This window comes from Saccopteryx bilineata, chromosome 2 (assembly GCF_036850765.1).
Source record: "Saccopteryx bilineata isolate mSacBil1 chromosome 2, mSacBil1_pri_phased_curated, whole genome shotgun sequence".
In the NCBI taxonomy this organism is placed as follows: domain Eukaryota; kingdom Metazoa; phylum Chordata; class Mammalia; order Chiroptera; family Emballonuridae; genus Saccopteryx; species Saccopteryx bilineata.
The window spans coordinates 156,638,256-156,660,934 of NC_089491.1; the positions used below are offsets into that span (position 1 = coordinate 156,638,256).

Here is a 22,679-nt window from a genome sequence, read left to right on the forward strand (position 1 = left end):
ACAATTAGCTTAAAAGCTTAAAAATAACTTTAAACACCCAAATTAAAACTAATGCTTTTTTAGTGTAACACATGGAAACATGTAGAAATTCTACGCCATCTCTATTACTGTCTTTTTATTTTTTTATTTTTATTGACTTTATTGGGGTGACACTAGTAAACAAAATTATACAGGTTTCAGGTGCACAATTCTACAACACATCATCTGTACACTGTATTGTATGTTCAACATCCCAAGTCAAGTCTCGGTCCATCACCAATTTTCCCCCTATAATACTCTTCTACCTTCCCCCATCTTCTCTCTCCTCCTTTCATCTTTTTGAAAAAGAAATCACAAACATTGTTATTTAACCCCTACATATCAAAATGAAACAAACATTTCTTATAAAATCATGATTATCACATGCAACAAAATTATCAATAATTCTTTGGAACTAGTGCCCATTCCATATTCAAATATCCTCTATTGGCTTAAAAATAACTTTTTATATTCAGTTTTTTAAAATTAAGATCTAAATAAGGTACTTGTTGTATTTGCTTGTTATTCTTCTTTTACTATGGAAGTTTCTAAACACACAAAAATGAAGAAAATTATACAAGAAACCCCACGTACCCATCACCTAACTTCAGTAAATTTCACATTTTGATAATCATGTTTTATCTATTTCCTTTCACACACACTCATCCCTACCTTTTTTTAAATTGACATAACATAAAATTTACCATCGCAATCATTTTTAGTTGTACAATTCAGTGGTGTTAAGTGCATTCACAATGTTGTATAACCATCGCTATCAATTTTCAGAACTTTTTCATCTTCCTAAACAAACTCTTTCCCCATTAAACAATAACTCCCATTCCCCTCTCCCCAATGGCAACTTCTATTTTACTTTCTGTTTCTATGATTTGACTATTCTAGGTGCCTCCTATAAGTGGAATCATATAATATTTGCCTTTTTTATTTCTGGCTTATTTCACTTAGCATCATTTCTTCAAGATTCATCTATGTTGTCACATGTGTCAGAATTTCATTCCTTTTTAAGGTTGACATTTTAAAGTCAGATTCAGATTTAATTATTTTAACAAGATATTTCATAAGTGGTGCTGTGTGTTTCATATTACATCAAATAACAAGGCGTAAACATCTGGCTGTCCCACTTGGGTGATGCAAAGACTGATCAATGGGTTTAGTCTTTTACAAAATAATCCCTCCTTTTGAAGTTATGCTTCATCTTTCTGTCTAATGGTTTTATCCACTGAGGATTGCTGCATGAATCTATTATTTCATTAGGAGTTGTAAAAATGGTAATTTTAAAAAAGATTTTATTTATTGATTTTAGAGAGAGGAGAAAGAGAAAAGGATGAAGGGAACAGGAAGCATCAACCCATAATAGTTGCTTCTCCTATGGCATATGTACCTTGACTGGGCAAGCCCAGGGTTTTGAACTAGGGACTTCAGCACTTGATCAGTACTTGATCCTTTGCGCCACCACACGTCAGGCAAAAAAAAAAAAAAAAAAAAAAAAGGTAATTTTCTAATTCTGTTAAACCTTCCACATTCATTAGTTGGAAGTCTGTAAAATGGAATTTCCCTTATTAACTCAGGCTGTTTGGTTACCTGAACGGATAACAGTTCATGAGGAAAGGCAGGCAGGGTAAATGCTAATTCTTTCCATTTGTTTGCTGATTAGCACTAGTAAGGGATTTATGGCCTATTTACTTCTAATGGAGTACAATGTATTTTTATCATTCTGTGTAGAGGTGCAGAGAGGACTTTCTCTCTATGATGTATCATTACATACTTTTGAATTTTTATATACTCATTGTGTTTCAACCATCTCATTGATTATTTTTTCTGATATTCAAGTGTCCTATCTTCGGCTGTTAGGAGCCTTTTCATGTGGGCTCCTGAGTTGTTTGGGGTCTTGTTACTCTTTGCATTCTGCACAAGCTGTTTCATTTTCTGTATTTCTTGCCCCAGACTTAAAATCAGTCATTCCTGTAAGAACCTTTGGTTCCTTTAGTGGGAAATGAATATACATCTTTTAAAATTAATTTACTTTTAACTCAATATACATCATTATCGTAAACCTTTTAAAAATTGCCAATAACTTAAACTGAATATCAAAATTGTTGATGCCATCAATTCCCTGAGTGCTTTATGAGTGCAGAGCACTGTTTTAAGTGAGAAAAATACAAAAATTAAAAGGGTGTACTGCTTGCTTTCCAGGGTCTCACAATTACTGGAAGAGATAGTCTCGTCACAAATAACTACTTCAGTATAAGGCTGACTGCAACAACAAGCTAACAGAACCATGAAACCTGGATAAAACCCAAACTTCTTGTCCTTGAATATAAAGCCTTTATGATATGATCCCCACCTCTAACTTACTTTATTCATTCATTCACTTATTCTTTTTTTTTTTTTTATTCAGCGGGAGAAGGGTAGGCAGAGAGATTCCAACATGCACTCCAACCGGATCCAGCAAGCCCACTAGGGGGTGATGTTCTGCCCATCTGGGGCATTACTCCATTGCTCAGCAACCAACCTCTTCTTAGCACCTGAGGTGAAGGCCATGGAGCCATCTGCAGCTCCTGGAGCCAACTCACTCCAATCGAGCCATGGCTGCAGGAGGGGGAGAGAGAGAGAGAGACAGAAAGAAAGAGAGAGAGAGAGAGAGAGAGGGAGGGAGAGAAAGAGAAAGTAGTGAGAGGGGAAGGGGTGGAAAACCAGATGGGTGCTTCTCCTGTGTGCCCTGGCTGGGAATTGAACCTGGGACATCCATATGCCGGGCCAATGCTCTACCACTGAGCCAACCAGCCAGGGCCTCATTCATTCATTCATTCTACAGAACCTTATTCATTGACAGCCTCTATGTGCCAGTGACCAAGTCCCTGCCCTTAAGGGCCACACTGTACAATAGGGCAGCACATAATCAAACAAGCAATTATAATAGAGACTGGTGAAGTGCTACATGATGTGTAAGCACAGGATGTTATGGAGGGGCACCTTTTAACTTAATTTTGAGAAATTATTTTTAGAGAAAAGGATAGTAAGCTAAGGCTTGATGAGTTGAAGTTATTCATGAGGGGGAAGAGGAGTACAGAATAGGGTTCTGGAATAAGGGTCAACATGTTAGGGCTTAGAGGAAAAATACAGGGAGCTTTCTGAGAACTGTGAGATTATGGGGGTCAGGAGCTGTAGGGTTGATGCTGGACATGGCCCTTCCCCCTCCCCAGCCACATGGTGCCATGGTCATAGATCTTGGCCTTAGGTCATGAGATAAAGGGTAGTCAAATTAAAGCTAAGGTTTACTAAGAATGATGGAACTGAGTCACCAGATATGTATTAAAGAGGGGCAATACCCTTCCCCCGTAACCCCCTGCTTATGTGCTTGCTTGCTTGCACATAGACAAAAAGTTTTGCTTGAGTAACCAACCAGGGTTTAGCTATTTAAACTGTGACCCCACCCTGAGGGCACAGAGCTTTTATCAATGGCCGCCATCCATGCTGCCCCTGTGTGTAGGTAATAAAGGCTCTGTCCTCTCCATGTAGTCCTTCGTGTGGTTTTTTTTGGAGTCCCACAACAATACCAGATCCATTTCCTGGGTCTGGACCTCCTGTGTTACAGAAGCTTAAGGCAGGACATAATAGTTGAGGATGGAAAAAATGAAAAGAGACATGTGGAGGATCTGTGTAAGCTCTTAAAGAGTTTAGAACCTTCTCCTAAGGGCGATGGGGAGTCATTTCAAGGCTTTAAGGGAAGAGTTACATGATTAGATGTGTGCTTCTGAAAGAGACCTCTGTTGAAATAGATAATGGTCTAGAGAGGGCCAAGAATGAGACAGAGGCCAGCTGGGAAGATTCTGTAGGAGCCCAGACTGCGCCTGAGTGTGTGACAGTGGAAAGAAGCAGGTGTTACCCAGATATATTAAAGCACAATAAGTTATATGGTGATTGGCTGGATTTAGGGGATAATGAAGGAGAGAGAGAAGGTAATGGTGACATCCATGGCTCTGGATTTGGGGGTAATAACGTTGTGCCCTGTGTTAGAAAACAGAAGGAAGATGCTGAATTCTGTTTTGAATATGCTGACTTTAAGGAACCTACAGGAGGTAATGTGCAGTGGGTAATAGTGTTTGCAGACCTAAAATTCAGGATAGAGAGTTGAGGTAGAGGTTAAATGAGATCATCAGCAACACACAGAGTTAGGAGAAACAGAGGGAAACAGTCCTCCATGGAACTCTATCATATCATCACTCCTTACCTGTATGGCTTTTGACCTCCAACAGCAAGACTGAGCTTACTGACATATAGAGGATCTTGTAAAAGAGTAGCTTTCGAAAAGAGGAGAAAAGTAGAAATAGTTAGAATTTTTGTTCCCCCACCTTTTAGTAAATATCATAGATCTATTCTTTAATGCCTTCTATAGTATATGATTTGTTTATGTAACTCATTCCAGTGTTTGATAATAAGGCAGGGAGTTTTTTCTTATATATATAATTTTAAGTTTTAAACATAATATTTGTTTATTATAAATTATCTATCAAAATCAAACAATACAGAAATATATAAAGTAAAAGATAAAAGTTCAAGTCTATCCCTACTCTTTCTGTCCTGCTATTCAAAGTACCTCACTATTATCAGTTTGGTTTATATCCTTTCAGGTATATAAAATATTAGTTATAAGTTTATAACATTTAAATATTAGATGATATATTTCTATAATATATATTTACTACTAGCTAAATTATATCACACAGATTAATCCGGGACTTATTTTTCCCACTTAATACATAGTAGACAGTTTTTCATGTCTGTGTGTATAGACTGTTCTTTTTAAATTAAGTGAGAGTGGCTCTGGTCGCGACAGAGCGAAGCCCCGGAGGGGCAGAGCATCGCCCCCTGGTGGGAAGAGCATCGCCCCTGGTGGGCGTGCCGGGTGGATCCCGGTCGGTTGCATGCGGGAGTCTGTCTGACTGTCTCTCCCCATTTCCAGCTTCAGAAAAATACAAAAAAAAAAAAAAAATGTTAAATTAAGTGAGAGTTTGGGAGGCAGAGAGACAGACTCCCACATATGCCCTGACTGATCTACCAGGCAAACCTCCTATAGGGGGTTGCTCAGCCCATCTGGGACTGCTGCTCTGTTACTCAGCAACTGAGCTATTTCAGCACATGAATTGAGGCCATGGAGCCATTCTCAGGGCCTGGGGCCAACCCACTCAAGCTAATTGAGCCATGGCTGTGGGAGGGGAGGAGAGAGAGAAAGAGAAAGAAGCAGCAGGAGGAGAGGTGGAGAAGCAGATGGTCACTTCTCCTGTGTGCCCTGACCAGGAATTGAAGCTGGGACTTCCACATGCCAGGCTGACACTCTACAACTGAGCCAACTGACCAGGGCCCTTTGTGTATAGATTTATTTCAATCTTTTAAATTATTTTCTAGCATTCCATAGCATAATTATACAGTAAGTTAACTAGGCCCCCATTAAAGAGGTTATTTTTCCCACAAATCTTTAGTGTTGCCTGACCAAGCAGTGGCGCAGTGGATAGAACATCAGACTGGGACACAGAGGACCCAGTTTCGAAATCTGGCCAGTTTGAGCATGGGCTCATCTAGCTTGAGCATGAGCTCACCAGCTTGAGTGCAGGGTCGCTGGCTTGAGTGTGGGATCATAGACATAATACCATGGTCTCTGGCTTGAGCCCAAAGGTTGCTGGCTTAAGCCCAAGGTTGCTGGCTTGAGCAAGGGGTCACTTGCTCTACTGCAGCCCCTTGGTCAAGGCACATATGAGAAAGCAATCAATGAACAACTAAGGAGCCGCAATGAAGAAGAATTGATGCTTCTCATCTCCCTTCCTGTCTGTCTGTCCCTATCTGTCCCTCTCTCTGTCACTAAATAAATAAATAAATAAATCTTTAGTGTTGCCATTTCCCATTCATTCTGGGTCTTCAAAACAAAAGGTCATGTAGTGTTCAGCAGTTTTCAAAATAACCTTTTAGTTATCTTGAGGCTTAACAGACAAGTTATTTCAGAAGAAATTTCTGAACTGTTGCTGATTTAGTACTCCAAACAAGCTTATCTCTGCCTTATCCTTAACAGAGTAAGGTGGTGTGTGAGTGGGTGGTGATGGGGAAAGTATGTGCTCTCTTACTACTTTTTCATTGCTCTACATTAAGAAAACAAAACAAAAACAAACAAACAAACAAAAAACCTGCCTTTTTTTCCTACCCAAATGTTTATGCTTGGCTTAAATGTAGAATTTTAATTTGGGAATATTTCTTATTATTTAGCTTTCTAGTAGCTATCTTCACAACACATAAGTAACAAAAAATTGCCACATTTCATCTGTGTAGAATTTGAGATGTTAACCTAGATGTAATTGTTTTTGGTGAAAATTACAAGTAAAATGGGCTACTGAAGGAGCCTCAATTCTTTGGAAAGCCTTAAAATCCAAATGAATGTTAATTTCTAATTGGATATTTAGGTTAATTTAAACTGAAAATATATAGAGAGTTAAAATGTCCAATTCCTTTTCCTAGGAGCACTTCCATGCCTCAACATGAAAGATCATTCTAGATTTCAAGGCACAAGAGGTTAGTTAACTAAGATAAGTCAGACTTATTTTTTTTTTCAATTTCTTAAAACTTACAGTGACATTGCTCAGACTAACCAAATAAGACCAACCTGATGAGAAAATCCAACCATGTCACAAAAGTCAAAGCTTTTAAATGTTGTTTATATTAAAATAATACCTTATTCTTACAAAAAAAGAATGCTAACAAGACTTGTCATTTATATTTGAAATGTTTGCTTACTCACTTTCTATCTTTCAAAGGATAGACCATTATTTGATATTGTATTGTAGTATCCCATAAGTAATAAACCTCCACCCACATTTATTCCAGTAGCTACAGAAAGAAAGAAAAAATCAGACTGCCTGGATACAAATTCCAGCTCTAGACTGGTTATGCAAACTTTCATATATCATTTAATTTCATAGTGCCTTAATTTCCTTATCTATAAAATGAGAATAACAGTCTTACCTCATAGGGTTGTTGTGCAGATTCAATGAGTTAATATACAGAAAAAAAAAACAACCCAAAACCTACCTCACCCAGCCTATGGAGGGTTATTCTCAGCAGAGCAATCAGCACAACGGACATGAGAATTATGGTGGCTATGGTCAGTCAGGGCACACTTCAGGCTATGGCCAGAGTACCTAGGGCTCTTATGGATAGCCCCAGAACAGCTATGGCACTCAGTCAGCTCCCCAGGGATATCGCTCAACTGCTGGCTATGGCAGTAGTCAAAGAGTTCTCAGTTGTCTTATGGGCAGCAGCCCTACCCTGGCTATGATCAGCTGCCAGCTCGTAGCAGAATTTTGGGAAGTTTTGGTAGCAGTTCTCAGAGCAGCGAAGTGGGGCAGCCCCAGAGTGGGGTTACAGTCAGCAGTCTGGCTATGGTGGATAACAACCTACCTATGGATATAGCTAAACTCCTATATTCCTTCTCGGGGCTATGGACAGCAGAACCAGTACAACAGTCGCAGTGGAGATGATGGAGGGGGTGGTAGAAGTAGCTATGGCCAAGATCAGTGCTCAACTGAGTGGTGATGGCAGTGACAACAGTTAAGACAATCAGGACCACAGTGGTGGTAGTGGTGGCGGTGGCTATGGGGGAAGCCAGCAAGAACTTGGAGGACAAGGCTAGGCAGTCGTGGTGGTTACAACCACAACAAAATAATGTCTATGAACCCAGAGGTTGTGGACTCCCATCAACCTACTTTCAGTAGCACAGCTAAGAAATACAGAAATATGCTGCTCACAAAAATGAGGGGATATTTTATCACTTCATATTCATTTTGAAATATCCCCTCATTTTTGTGAGCAGTATATGTTAATATTGAATTTTGTAAGAGTTCTGTATTCTCTGAAAGCAGAAATGGTTGAGAAATCACCCCAGCTAACTGCAAAAGACCACCCTGCTCACAAATATCCCAAGACCTGTCTCCTTATGATTCTCATGAGACTCACTGGTGACACCCTTATTTACCTGCCTCTGTAAAACCCAGGGCTATTTCCTTTTCTTTAGGACAGATACTTCTCATTAATGAACATTTTCCCTATTGCAGTAGCTGAACAAAACTATTTCCTTAATTGTTCAGGGCATTTTGCCTTTCACAATATTAGTAAATTTTAAGGATAAATTTCCAAAATGGGAAGGTAGAGCAAGAACAAAAAAGGGGGTGCATGCTGACCCTGACAAGCTCAGGGGAGGTTGCTGGTGGCCTTGCAGACTCAGAGAGTAGCTAACTACTATAGGATGGTCTGAAAGGAAAACTTTCTAACTAAAAGTAGTTCATTGTGGGCGGTCATCCTAGGGCAGTATTTTTCTCTAACAAAGGTCCCTGCTTATCTTACTTGAGCCTGTCTGTCATCTTTTTGCATCTACAATTGTGGTGAGGTACCAAAGAATGGAAAAATTGATATTAATATTTTAAGAAAAAGAGTTACGTTTCTTGCCTCCTCCTTCCTATAGAGAGTGAGGGGAGAGAAATGTGAAAATTTCCTGGCTTGCAGAGACATACTGTGTAGGAAACTCCCTTTTACTAGGAAGCTTAAAGGGCATTTTATAATTTGGGCTAAGCATACAGACAGATTTTGTAAATATGATTTCTATACTTGTGTTTGATTTAAACCAGCTCAGGATGGATGACAGCATTGTGTTACAACTAGAGAGATTTTGTGCTGGGTTTTGAGTGGAAGTGGAGAGAAAACTTGGATTCCCTCCCTTCCCCTGCCCTGTGAGGAAAAGGATAAACACCTAGCCAGGTGTGGGAGAAGGGAAGAAAGATAGCAAGCCTTTTTCTCTCCATTCTTTCTTTCTTTAATGGTCCACTCACAAACGCTACCCCCTGGCGCCATGCAGGCTCCCCTTCCATCCTGAAGGAGTATAGTTAATGTATACACCTCTAGATGAAAGGATGGCAGATGAACACTAAAGGATTTGGGAATGTCTTTTATATAATATATAAAACAATGTTCTTTGGTATTATGTTATCTTATAAGTTTTGATATGTAGGAATATTTTTATAAATCCTATAGAGGAATGTTATAAGCTTGCTAATGATTATGTCATCTTCCCCTCCTCTTCCTTTTCCCACCAACCTGTGTGTGATCAAAGGTATATAACCTGCCTCAGGGCTGTATTGGGCATGGCACGATTTGGATCAGCTATGCCCCGTGTTTTTCATATGCGGCTGGCATATTAATAAATCTCCTCCTTTAATAAAACTCCTTAAAAATTCATTTGGACTTGGTGTCTCTACAGAAACCTGGCAGAACGTTACTTTACAACACAATAACATACCTGATAAGACACCTTCAGAATCTAAGAGTAGTCTTCTTTTCCAGGCCTCTCAGAACACAGCCAGCCCTCCAGAGCAGAAACCACCAATCCCCTCATTGTTATTATCATGTTAATGTTAACTGTTAACTATCCTATGTCCATCTATGTAAGTATGTATCTATTCCTTTTACTTTTTATACAATCTCAGAATTATCCCCAGCTTTGCTTTCTCCTGCCTCCGTAATCTATCACCAATGGATTTCATGTAACACTCCTTTGATTCTGATATATAAAATAAGTAGTGAACTGTTACTTCCTTCAGCATTTTCTTAATCCATCATGATTTTGCTTCCCGGCAATTATTCAATTATTGACAGTTTGGCTCAAATAAACTCATAAAATTTCTAACTGGTTTGGATGTTTCTTACATGGACACTACTCTAAAAAGCAATGCTCAAGTAAAAGTTAACTTCTACAGACACTTACTATAATTGTTCCATTAACTTTTTAAGTGCAGAAATATTGATGATATGGAAATAACTTACAAATGAAGTTCTGATTCCTTTTTCTCTAGGTTTGGGTTGCTTTGTAAAGGGGAGGCCCGGGAGGAATTTCCTAAGTAAAACTCATTTCTGTTCCTATTGCACTTGAAAGGGGTTTCACTTAGAGTCTTTGTGATCTAGAAATCCCTAGGGTTCTTTTGTGTTTGTTGTGCAAAATGGCATGCTGACAGCATTGCCAGTGGCTGATATGGGCTGACAGCTCCTCCTGGAGGGGGTAGGTAAGGGTGGAAAGGCCCTTTGGCCATGAAGGGACAGCTTCTTGAGGTCTGAATGTGGGCAGAGAGTTGAATCCTTAGACAGTATGCTGCTCTCATGGGGGTGCCTATCAGGTAGAATTCAGCATTAAACTTTATATTCAGAATTTAATAGTAGGAACAAAGGGGAACCAATGGCCCAATTATAGCAGTTTAAGACTCTGAAAGTAAATGTTTTCACATAAAAGGAATGCTTGTTAAGAGAAGGCAATGAAGCCTGACCAGGTGGTGTCGCAGGAGATAGAGGATCGAACTGGGAGGCAGAGGACCCAGGTTCAAAACTTGGAGGTTGCAGGCTTGAGTGCGGGATCGCTGGCTTGAGTGTGGAATCATAGACATGACCTCATGGTCCCTGGCTTGAGTTCAAAGGTTGCTGGCTTAAGACCAAGATTGCTAGCTTGAACAAGAGGTCACTCGCTCTCCTGTAGCCCCTCTCAGTCAAGGCACATACGAGAAAGCAATCAATGAACAACTAAGGTGCTACAACAAAGAACTGACGCTTCTCATCTCTCTCCTGTCTGTCCCTATCTGTCTCTCTCTCTTTCTGAAAGAGAGAGAGAGAGAGAGAGAGAGAGAGAGGAAGCAGTGATTTAATCTCACTTACTGACCTAGGGGAGATCAGTACAATTCTGCAATACATTTTTCTGCTTTTCAGAAATAAAATTCTACCCAATGTCATCTAAAGAAACATGTATATCTAAAGTATTATGCTTGTCCTTCAGAAAGCCTAATATTTCCATTGAAAGAACTTCTCATTCTACTTTTAAAACCTAATTTTTATTTTATTACACATTTCTAATGGATCCTATAAAGATTAAAACCGTTCATATGGAATATGAAGAGACTTTTTAATGATGTTTTGATTTATCTCTTGCTGATTCTCTTCTGATCTTTCCAAATGCATCTCAAAAGCCTCAGTACTATTTTCAGAATCCATCCTTTAACTTCCCACTTCTCTCTAGCTCACCACAACCCATTTCTACTCTGCTGCACAAGGAAGCAAGTTGTAGAGGCTTAGAAGTTGTAGATCATGATGGGATATAAATTTCAATCCCAGCTGTGCCACTCAGTGGTGATTTTGTGACTTTGGTTGACTTAAGCCTCAATTTCCAAATTTTATTTATTTATTTATTTATTGACACACACACACAGAGACAGACAGACAGGAAGGGAGAGAGATGAGAAGCATCAACTCTTTGTTGTGGCACCTTAGTTGTTCATTGATTGCTTTCTCACACGTGCCTTGACCGAGGGGCTCCAGCTGAGCCAGTGACCTCTTGCTCAAGCCAGCAACCTTGGGCTTTAAGCAAGCAACCATGGGGTCATATCTATGATCCCACACTCAACTCAGCAATCCCGTGCTCAAGCTGGTGAGCCCACGCTCAAGCCGGTGACTTCAGGAAATTTTAGGAGGGAAAAATACATTAGTATAATTGAAAATTTTAAAATCACTAAATGGTCAATAAACAGAATGGAAATGATAAAGGAAAGAGTAATTAAATTTGAAGATAGATGAATAGAAATTACCTAGTCTGAACAACACAGAAAATAAAGACTGAAGAAAAAAAATGAATAGACAGTCAGAAGTCTATGTGACAATATGAAAAGGTCTAATATTCATGTCTTTAAAATCCTAGAATGAGAGGACAAAGAATAGTACATAAAAAATATTTGAAGGAATAATAGCTAATAACTCTCCAAATTTAGCAAAAGACATAAATTTACATATTCTGGAAATCCCAAACAAGAATTCCAAACAAGACAGTGATATAAGAGTTCCATATCAGACACATCATAATCAAACATCTGAAAATAATAAAAACAGTTAAGAAATACTTAGAACTGAATGACAATACATTTCAAAACATGACTTAACTAAAGCATTTTAGAGGAAAGTTTATAGCTGTTGTTGACTCTAGGCCTTGTTTACTCTGGGCCATTCTTCTATGGAGAATGTTGATTTTTAAAAAATTTTTATACTTTTTTTTAGAATTCATAAAAAAGAGGGGTTAAAAATTTTTTAAAATGACACAAAAGTTATCTTTTTATATATCTATATAGATATATTCTTAGTAAGATTTAGTAAATTCGGCAGGTCCCTGCACAAATGTGTGGTTTTTTCATTCTTGTTTTTATGAGAAACATGAACCTGGTGTGTCCTAGTGATTTCTTCAATGTCTGGGCATATGTTTGAAAGGCAAACTCTCATTTTCTCATCAATACATTGAAGAATTTCTCTCTTTTTACACTTAAATGTGTTGGGTGCAGAAAACCCCCACCATACATATCATCTTAATTTTACACCAAACAAAGGATAGAAGAAACTTGCCTCTAGGGCACTGCTCTGCTTCAACAGAGCCATTCTAGTGCCTGAGGCAGAGGCCATGGAGCCATCTTCAGTGCCTGGGCCAACCCTGCTCCAATAGAGCCTTGGCTGCGGGAGGGGAAGAGACAGAGAGAAAGGAGAGGGAGAAGGGTGGAGAAGCAAGAGGGCACTTCTCCTCTGTGCCCTCGTTGGGATTCAAACCCAGGACTTCCATACACCAGGCCAATGCTCTACTGCTGAGCTAACCAGCCAGGGCTAATGACATTATTAGTTACAAAATTGATATGAATGGTTATTGAGATTTTGTGGAAAACATTTATTTTATTTTATTTTTATTTATTTATTCATTTTAGAGGAGAGAGAGAGAGAGAGAGAAGGGGGGAAGGAGCAGGAAGCATCAACTTCATATGTGCCTTGACCAGGCAAGCCCAAGGTTTTGAACCGCCGACCTCAGCGTTCCAGGTCGGTGCTTGATCCATTGCACCACCACAGGTCAGGCATGAAAAACATTTTTAAAAATTCCCAGGGCCTTGGCCAGTTTGCTCAGTAATAGAGTGTTGGCCCAGCATGTGGATGTCCCAGGTTCGATTCCCAGCTGGGATACACAGGAGAAGCGCCCATCTGCTTCTCTACCCTTCCCCTTCTCTTTTCTCTCTATCTCTCTCTTCCTCTCCCACAGCCAAAGCTCCATTGGAGCAAAGTTGGCCTGGGTCCTGAGGATGGCTCCATGGCCTCAACCTCAGGTGCTAGAATGATTTCAGTTGCAACAGAGCTAGACCCCAGATGGGCAGAGCATCGCCCCCTAGTGGGCTTGCTGAGTGGATCCCGGTTGGGACTCATGCGAGAGTCTGTCTCTGCCTCCCTGCTTCTCACTTCAGAAAAATACAAAAAACAAACAAACAAAAACTTACCAGAACTGTGCAATTCCTGAAAGTGTTCAAAGAACTAAAAATATTGTCAGAACAATTGCTGTAAATTCAGCAGAAGTGGAAAGGGGTTTTTATTTTATTTCTTTCCTTTTTTTATTGATTTTAATTTATTATGTTTATATATAAATAGATTCTAGTGTTGCCCCGAATACATCAGAAAGGGGTATTTCAAAGATGAACATAGTATTTTGAGAGAAGAGAAGTTGCCTGACTGTTTCTAATACATCAAACACCATAACTATTAATCTAATCGGCCTACCTCTAAAGGAATGGGATCCTACTCCTACAGTGAAAAGATGGCTAAAGATAAATCACACAGGCAGTGATGCTCAGATTAAAGTGAAGAAAATTGCAAGTGAGGACACCAATGAAAAAGCAATAAGGAGCCTGACCAGGCAGTGGCGCAGTGGATAGAGCATAGGACTGGGGTGCGGAGAACCCAGGTTCAAACTTCGAGGTTACCAGCTTGAGCACGGGCTCATCTGGTTTGAGCAAAGCTTACCAGCTTGGACCCAAGATCGCTGGCTTGAGCAAGGGGTTACTTGGCCTGCCGAAGGCTCACGGTCAAGGCATATATGAGAAAGCAATCAATGAACAACTAAAGTGTCACAACAAAAAGAACTGACAATTGATGCTTCTCATTTCTCTCCGTTCCTGTCTGTCTATCCTTCTCTCTGACTCTCTCTCTCTGTCTCTGTAAAAAAAAAAAAGCAATAAGGAAATACCTTAAATAATAGTTTTATTGTTTTTGGCAGGTATTATTTAATATTTTTATTAATATTTTAAAACTCATAACATAATCTAGTTTCGTGTGCCTCTTATTGTTCTTATTTCAGTATTAAATGCATAAAATAATAAACTACCTTTTGTTATACAATTTTTTTTTTTTTCATTTTACAAACCCTTGTGTCGAGGGCTGACTTTCAATAGATCGCAGCGAGGGAGCTGCTCTGCTACGTATGAAACCCCGCCCGACTCAGAAGCAGGTCGTCCACAAATGGTTTAGCACGAGGTTCCCCACGAACGTGCATTGCATGATGGGTGAGGGGCGGCCCCCTTTCTGGCCACGCCCCATTTCCCAGGACGAGGGGCTCTCCGAGGAGTGAGGCAGGGCATGCCACACCACGCGGGGGAGCGCATGGCGGCCGCTGGCGGAGATGGCGGGGGACCAGCTATCCGAGACCAACCGAGGCTCCGCGGTGCTGCCCTATCATTTTGCCTGGGCGAGATTCTGATTTAGAGGTGTTCAGTCATAATCCCACAGATGGTAGCTTCACCCCATTGGCTCCTCAGCCAAGCACAAACACCAAATGTCTGAACCTGCGGTTCCTCTTGTACTGAGCAGGATTACTATGGCAACAACACACATCAGTAGGGTAAAACTAACCTGTCTCAGACAGTCTAAACCCAGCTCACGTTCACTATTAGTGGGTGAACAATCCAACTCTTGGTGAATTCTGCTTCACAATGATAAGAAGAGCCGACACTGAAGGATCAAAAAGCGACGTTGCTATGAATGCTTGGCCGCCCCAAGCCAGTTATCCCTGTGGTAACTTTTCTTACACCTCCTGCTTAAAACCCAAAAGGTTAGAAGGATCATGAGGCCCCGCTTTCAGTTATCCCTGTGGTAACTTTTCTGACACCTCCTGCTTAAAACCCAAAAGGTTAGAAGGATCGTGAGGCCCTGCTTTCATGGTCTGTATTTGTACTGAAAATCAAGATCAAGCGAGCTTTTGCCCTCTGCTCCACGGGAGGTTTCTGTCCTCCCTGAGCTCACCTTAGGACACCTGCGTTATAGTTTGACAGGTGTACCGCCCCAGTCAAACTCACTACCTGGCACTGTACCCGGTGCAGGTCGCTCCTGGCTGCCGCAGCCGGGAGCTTGGCACCAGAAGCAAGAACCCCTTGGGGCTCGCCCCCCCTCACCGGGTCAGTGAAAAAACGATAAGTAATGGTATTTCACCAGCGGCCTGCAAGGCCGCCAGATCCCACCTTGCCCCACCCCCTAGCAGGAACAGAGGGGTGCCGGGGGCCTCCCACTTATTCTACACCTCTCATGTCTCTTCACTGTGCCAGACTAGAGTCAAGCTCAACAGGGTCTTCTTTCCCCACTGATTCCACCAAGCCCGTTCCCTTGGCTGTGGTTTCGCTGGATAGTAGATAGGGACAGTGGGACTCTCTTTCATCCATTCATGCGCATCATTAATTAGATGACGAGGCATTTTGCTACCTTAAGAGAGTCATAGTTACTCCTGCCGTTTACCTGCATTTCGTTGAATATCTTCACTTTGACATTCAGAGCACTGGGTTGTTATACGATTTTTCAATACTTAAAACAGTCATCAGGGCAGAGAACTGGTTGTTAAATAATTTGAATCCCACCACTGCTTCCCACCAATCTTTGGTCTGTTTCTGCTTTAATCCATTTTAAGCATAACTGTCAGATTATTTTCTCTAATAGTGATTTTTATCATATTACCCCACTCGAAGCTTTCAATAGTTTTCTCATATTCTATGAAATGACACGTAAAATCTTTATCTGGATTTAAAAAAAATTTATTTAGACAATTAATTTTAACGGGGAGACATTGATCAATTAGAGGACATAGATTCAGAGAAAACATCTCCAGATCATTTTGACATTTAATTATGTTGTATACCCATCACCCAAAGTCAAATTATCTTCCATCACCTTCTATTTGGTTTTCTTTGTGCCCCTCCCCTCTCCCCACCTCATCCCTCTCCTCCCTTCCCCTCCCCCTGGTAACCACCACACTCTTGTCCTTGTCCATAAATCTCAATTTTGTGTCCACCTATGTATGGAATCATATAGATCTTAGTATTTTCTGATTTACTTATTTTAGTCAGTATAATGTTATCAAGGTCCATCCATGTTGTTGTAAATGATCCGATGTCATAATTTCTTATGGCTGAGTAGTATTCCATAGTATATATGTACCACATCTTCTTTATCCAATCTTCTATTGAAGGGCTTTTTGGTTGTTTCCATGTCTTGGCCACTGTGAACAATGTTGCAGTGAACATGGGGCTGCATGTGTCTTTATGTACCAGTGTTTTTGAGTTTTGGAGGTATATACACAGTAGAGGGATTGTTGGATCATATGGTAGTTCTATTTTTAATTTTTTGAGGAACCACCATACTTTCTTCCATAATGGTTGTACTACTTTATATTCCCACCAACAGTGAAAGAGAGTTCCTTTTTCTCCACAGCCTCTCCAACACTTGTTATTACCTGTCTTATTGATAATAGCTAATCTAACAGGTGTGAGGTGGTAGCTCATTATAGTTTTGATTTGCATTTCTCTAATAGCTAATGAAGATGGGAATCTTTTCATATATCTGTTGGCCATTTGTATTTCTTCTTGGGAGAAGTGTCTGTTCATGTCCTCTTTCCATCTTTTCTTTTATTGGATTGTTTGCTTATTTGTTGTTGAGTTTTGTGAGTTCTTTGTATATTTTGGATTTTAGACCCTTATCTGTGCTGTTATTTAAAAATATTATCTCCCATTTAGTTGGCTGTCTGTCTGTTCTGTTGTCAGTTTCTTTTGCTGTGCAAAAGCTTCTTAATCTGATGATGTAGTCCCATTCATTTATCTTTTTTTTTATAAATTTTTATTAATGTTAATGGGATGACATTAATAATTCAGGGTACATATATTCAAAGAAAACTTGTCTAGGTTATCTTGTCATTAAATTATGTTGCATACCCCTCACCCAGAGTCAGATTGTCCTCCGTCACCCTCTATCTAATTTTCTCTGTGCCCCTCCCCCTCCCCCTAACTCTCTCCCTCCCTCCCTCCTGCGTCCTCCCTCCCCCCACCCCTGGTAACCACCGCTCTCTTGTCCATGTCTCTTAGTCTCGTTTTTATGTTCCACCAATATATGGAATCATGTAGTTCTTGTTTTTTTCTGATTTACTTATTTGCCTTCACTTTCCTTGTCTTTGGAGTCAAATTCGTAAAATAAAATGCTTTTTTATGGCCAAGGTCCATGAGTTTAGTACCTATGTTTTCTTCTATGTAATTTATTGTTTCAGGTCTTATATTTAGGTTTTTGATCCATTTTGAATTAATTTTAGTACAAGGGGACAAACTGTAGTCGAGTTTTATTCTTTTGTATGTGGCTCTCCAGTTTTCCCAGCTCCATTTATTGAAGAGGTTTTCTTTTCTTCATTGTATGTTTTTGGCTCTTTTATCAAAGATTATTTGACCATATTTATATGGTTTTATTTCTGGGCTCTCTATTCTGGTCCATTGGACTGATTGTCTATTTTTATGCCAATACCATGCTGTTTTTAATATCATGGCTCTATAATATAATTTGAAGTTAGGTATTGTAATGCCCCTAGCTTCATTCTTTTTCCTTAGGATTACTTTGGCTATTCGGGGATTTTTATAGTTTCATATAAATCTGATGATTTTCTGTTTTATTTCTTTTTTTATCTCTCTGTTTTTGTTTTTTTTTTGCATTTTTCTGAAGCTGGAAACAGGGAGAGACAGTCAGAAGACTCCCGCATGCGCCCAACTGGGATCCACCTGGCACGCCCACCATGGGGCGACGCTCTGCCCATCCTGGGCGTCGCCATGTTGCAACCAGAGCCACTCTAGCGCCTGAGGCAGAGGCCACAGAGCCATCCCCAGCGCCCGGGCCATTTTTGCTCCAATGGAGCCTTGGCTGCGGGAGGGGAAGAGAGAGACAGAGAGGAAGGCGCGGCGGAGGGGTGGAGAAACAAATGGGCGCTTCTCCTATGTGCCCTGGCTGGGAATCGAACTCGGGTCTTCTGCACGCTGGGCCGACACTCTACCGCTGAGCCAACCGGCCAGGGCTGTTCTATTTCTTTAAAAAATGAGATTGGGGTTTTGATGGAAATTGCATTAAATTTGTATATTGCTTTGGGTAATGTCATTTTTTACTATATTTATTCTTCCTATTTAAGAACAAGGAATATTTTTTCATTTCATTGTATCTTTTTTGATATCCCTTAACAATGTTTTGTAGTTTTCAATAGGTCCTTTACAACCTTTGTTATGTTTATTCCTAGGTATTTTTTTGTTGTTGCAACTGTAAAAGAAATTATTTTTTTGAGTTTGTTTTCTGATGTTTCATTGTTGGCATGCAGGAAGGCTATATATATAAGGCTATATATATAATATAAGACTTCTATATATTAATTTTGTATTCTGCGACCTTACTGCATTGGTTTATTGATTATAATAGTCTTTTTGTGGAGTCTTTGGTGTTTTCAATGTACAAGATATGTCATCTGCAAAAAGTGAAACCTTTACTTCTTCTTTCCCAATATGAATACCTTTTATTTCTTTCTCTTGTCTGATTGCTCTGGCTAGAACTTCCAGCACTATGTTGAATAAGAGTGGAGAGAGTGGGCAGCCTTCTCTTGTTCCTGATTTTAGAAGAAAAGTCCTCAGTTTTATGCCATTTAATATGATGTTAGTTGATGGTTTGTCATAAATGGCCTTTATTATGTTGAGATATTTTCCTTTTATACCCATTTTGTTGAGTGTTTTAAACATAAAATGATGTATTTTATCAAATGCCTTTTCTGCATCTATTGATAGGATCATGTTTTTTGTTCTTTGTTTTGTTGATATGGTGTACTATGTTAACTGTTTTACGTATGTTGAACCATCCTTGTGATTCTGAGATGAATCCCACTTGATCATGATGAATTATTTTTTTAATGTGTTGTAGTTGATTTGCTAGGAATTAGTTTAGGATTTTAGCATCTGTATTTATTAGAGATATTAGTCTGTGGTTTTCTTTTTTTGTGTTGTCCTTACCAGGTTTTGGTATAAGGATTACATTGGCCTCATAAAATGTGTTTGGAAGTGTTGCTTTTTCTTCAATGTTTTGGAAGACTTTCAGTAGAATAGGAACCAAGTCTTTGAATGTTTGATAGAATTCACTAGTATAGCTGTCTGGCCCTGGACTTTTATTTTTTGGGAGGTTTTTGATAGTTGTTTCTATTTCCTCCCTGCTTATAGGTCTGTTTAGGCTATCTACTTCTTCATGATTCAGTCTAGGAAGATTGTATTGTTCTAGGAATTTATCCATTTCTTCTAGATTGTTAAATTTGGTGGCTTATAGTTTTTCATAATATTCTATGATAATTCTTTGTATATCTATGATATCTGTGGTGATTTCTCCTCTTTCATTTTGGATTTTGTTTATATGAGTCCTTTCTCTTTTTTCCTCAGTGAGTCTTGCCAAGGGTTTGTCAATTTTGTTGATCTTTTAAAGAACTATCTCCTTATTTTATTTTTTTTCTTTAGTTTTTCTGTTCTCTATTTCATTTATTTCTGCTGTGATTTTTATTATTTCTTTTCTTCTGCTGGTTTTGGGTTGCCTTTGTTCTTCTTTTTCTAGTTTCTTAAGATTTGATGTTAAGTTGTTTACTTGGGCTCTCTCTTATTTGTTCATATAGGACTGTAGTGATATGAACTTCCCTCTTATTACTGTTTTTGCTCCATCCCAGAGTTTCTGATATGTCGTATTGTCATTTTCATTTGTCTGTATGTATCTTTTTATCTCTGCTTTTATTTCTTCTTTGACTCACTCATTTTTTAGAAGTATGTTGTTTAATTTCCATATTTTTGTGGGTTTTACTTCTTTTTTGCAGTTGAATTCTAGTTTCAAAGCTTTATGGTCAGATAATATGCTTCATATAATTTCAATCTTTCTGAACTTGTTGATGTTATTTTTGTGGCCCAACATATGGTCAATTTTTGAGAATGTTCCATGTACACTGGAGAAAAATGTATACTCTGGTGTTTTGAGATGAAGTATCCTTTAGATGTCTATCATATCCAATTGTTCTAGTGTTTTGTTTAAGGTCCATTTTTTTTTATTGATTTTCTGTTTGGATGAACAATCTAGAGCCATCAGTGATGTATTGAGATCTTCAAGTAGCACTGTATTTTTGTCAGTTTTTATTTTTAGATCAGTTAGTAGATGTCTTATATACTTTGGTGCTCCTTGGTTTCGTGCATATATATTAAGAAGTGTTATGTCTTCTTGATTCATTGTTCCCTTTATAATTATGAAGTGACCATCTTTGTCTCTCATTACCTTTGCTGTCTTGTAGTCAGTATTGTTAGATATGAGTATGGCTATACCTGCTTTTCTTTGGATGTTATTTGCTTGGAGAATCATTTTTCAACCTTTCACTTTAATTTTGTTTTTATCCTTGTTGCTTAGATGTGGGTTTTTTTGGGGGGGGTTTTGTGTGTGTGTTGTTGTTTTTTTGTATTTTTCTGAAGCTAGAAATGGGGAGAGACAGTCAGACAGATTTCCGCATGCGCTCAACCAGGATCCACCCGGCACGCCCACCAGGGGCCGATGCTCTGCCCACCAGGGGGCAATGATCTGCCCCTCCAGGGCGTCACTCTGCCGTGACCAGAGCCACTTTAGCACCTAGGGCAGAGGCCAAGGAGCCATCCCCAGCGCCCGGGCCATCTTTGCTCCAATGGAGCCTTGGCTGCAGGAGGGGAAGAGAGAGACAGAGAGGAAGGAGAGGGGGAGGGGTGGAGAAGCAGATGGGCGCTTCTCCTGTGTGCCCTGGCTGGGAATCAAACCCGGGACTTCTGCACGCCAGGCCGACACTCTACCATCTACCACTGAGCCAACCGGCCAGGGTAGATGTGTTTTTTGAAGGAAGCATGCAGTTGGATTTTCTTTTTTGATCTATTCTGCTACTCTGTGTCTTTTTATTGGTGAGTTTAATTCATTTACATTTAGTGTAATTATTGACACTTGAGTGTTTCCTATTGCCATTTTTTACATTGCTTTTTGATATTTCTGTATCTTGTTTGGTTCTTCTCTTTTGTTTTTCGATCATTTGTTTTTGTTTGGTTATATTCCATATGTAACCTTCTTTCTTCTTTTTGTTCTTTTTTTAAGTCATGTGTTTCTATACTGTTTTTTTCAGGGGTGGTTACCATTAGGTAATAAAAAAGATATATATCATATTCATTGTAGTACATTAATTATCTCATGAGTGCTTCTGCACTCCATCCTCCTTTGCTACTGTTAATCTTTGTCATCTCCCCTTTTTTGTTTTTGTTGTCACAGATTAGTCTTGTTTTTATTGTGATCTTGATGGAGCTTTTTCTTGTAATTTTGTTTTGTTTTGTTCTTTATATCTGTTAGATAACCCCCTATAGTATTTCCTGAAGTAGGGATTTTCTGGTGATAAATTTCCTCATCTTTTCTATATCTGTGAATGTTTTTATTTCCCCTTTGTATTTGAAGGATAGCTTTGATAAATATAGTATTCTTGGCTGGAAGTTCTTCTCTTTCAGTATTTTAAATATTGGGGTCTACTCTCTTCTGGCTTGTAGTGTTTCTGCAGAGAAATCTGATGATAACCTAATGGACCTTCCTTTTTATGTTGTATTCTTTTTTTCCTTGGCTGCCTTGAAAATTTTTTCTTTGTCATTGGTTTGTGATCATTTTATTATGATGTGTCTTGGAGTAGGTCTGTTTGGGTTAAGGTAACTCAGTGCTCTATTTGCTTCTTGGATTCAAGGCTCTAATTTTTTTCACAGGTTTGGGAAGTTCTCATCTATTACTTGTTTGAATATGTTCTCCATTCCATTTTTTCTCTCTTCTCCTTTTGACATACCCATTATTCTTATGTTGATCTTTCTGATGGAGTCAGACAATTTCTGTAGGGCTATCTCATTTTTTTAATTTGTGAGTCTCTCTCCTCTTTAGTGTCTTTAGTTGCCTTTCTTCTATGTCACTAATTCTCTCTTATATCTAGCCTGTTCTATTAGCCAAGTTTGTTACCTCATTTTTCAGTTCATGTATTGAGTTTTTCATCTCTGTTTGATTCCTTTTCATAGTGGCAATTTCCTTGGTGATGTATTCTTTTTGTTCATTGAATTGTTTTTGTGAGCTCTCTAAATTGCCTTTTCATGCTTTCTTGTATTTCCCTGAGTGTTTTTAAGACTTCAATTTTTAAATCTCTGTTATTAACTCCAAGGTTTCCAAGCAATTGAAAAAAATTTTTAGAGGTTTTTTATCATCTATTTGAGCTATATCTCTGTCTTTTGTATCCCTGATATTTTATTTATTTCTCCTTAGTGGCATTTGAGAGTGATATTGTTAATATCACTAACAAGAGATGACTAAAAAAAGTAAAATAAAAAATTAAAAAATACAGTGAAAAAATGAGAATTCTATTTTGTTAAGTGGAACAAAAACTACATAGAATG

The 22,679-nt window shown here is 39.0% G+C and overlaps 1 protein-coding gene across 1 annotated transcript in view; it reads right to left on the minus strand.

Moving 5' to 3' along the window:
- Positions 1-14,561, minus strand: part of C2H12orf56 (chromosome 2 C12orf56 homolog) — a 35,986-nt gene extending 21,425 nt beyond the window's left edge. Inside the window, 3 exon segments of the mRNA XM_066254407.1 lie at positions 4,261-4,337; positions 7,480-7,671; positions 14,447-14,561. Of these exon segments, the coding sequence (XP_066110504.1) occupies positions 4,261-4,337; positions 7,480-7,671; positions 14,447-14,561 (384 nt within the window).
- Positions 14,562-22,679: the final 8,118 nt, after the last annotated feature.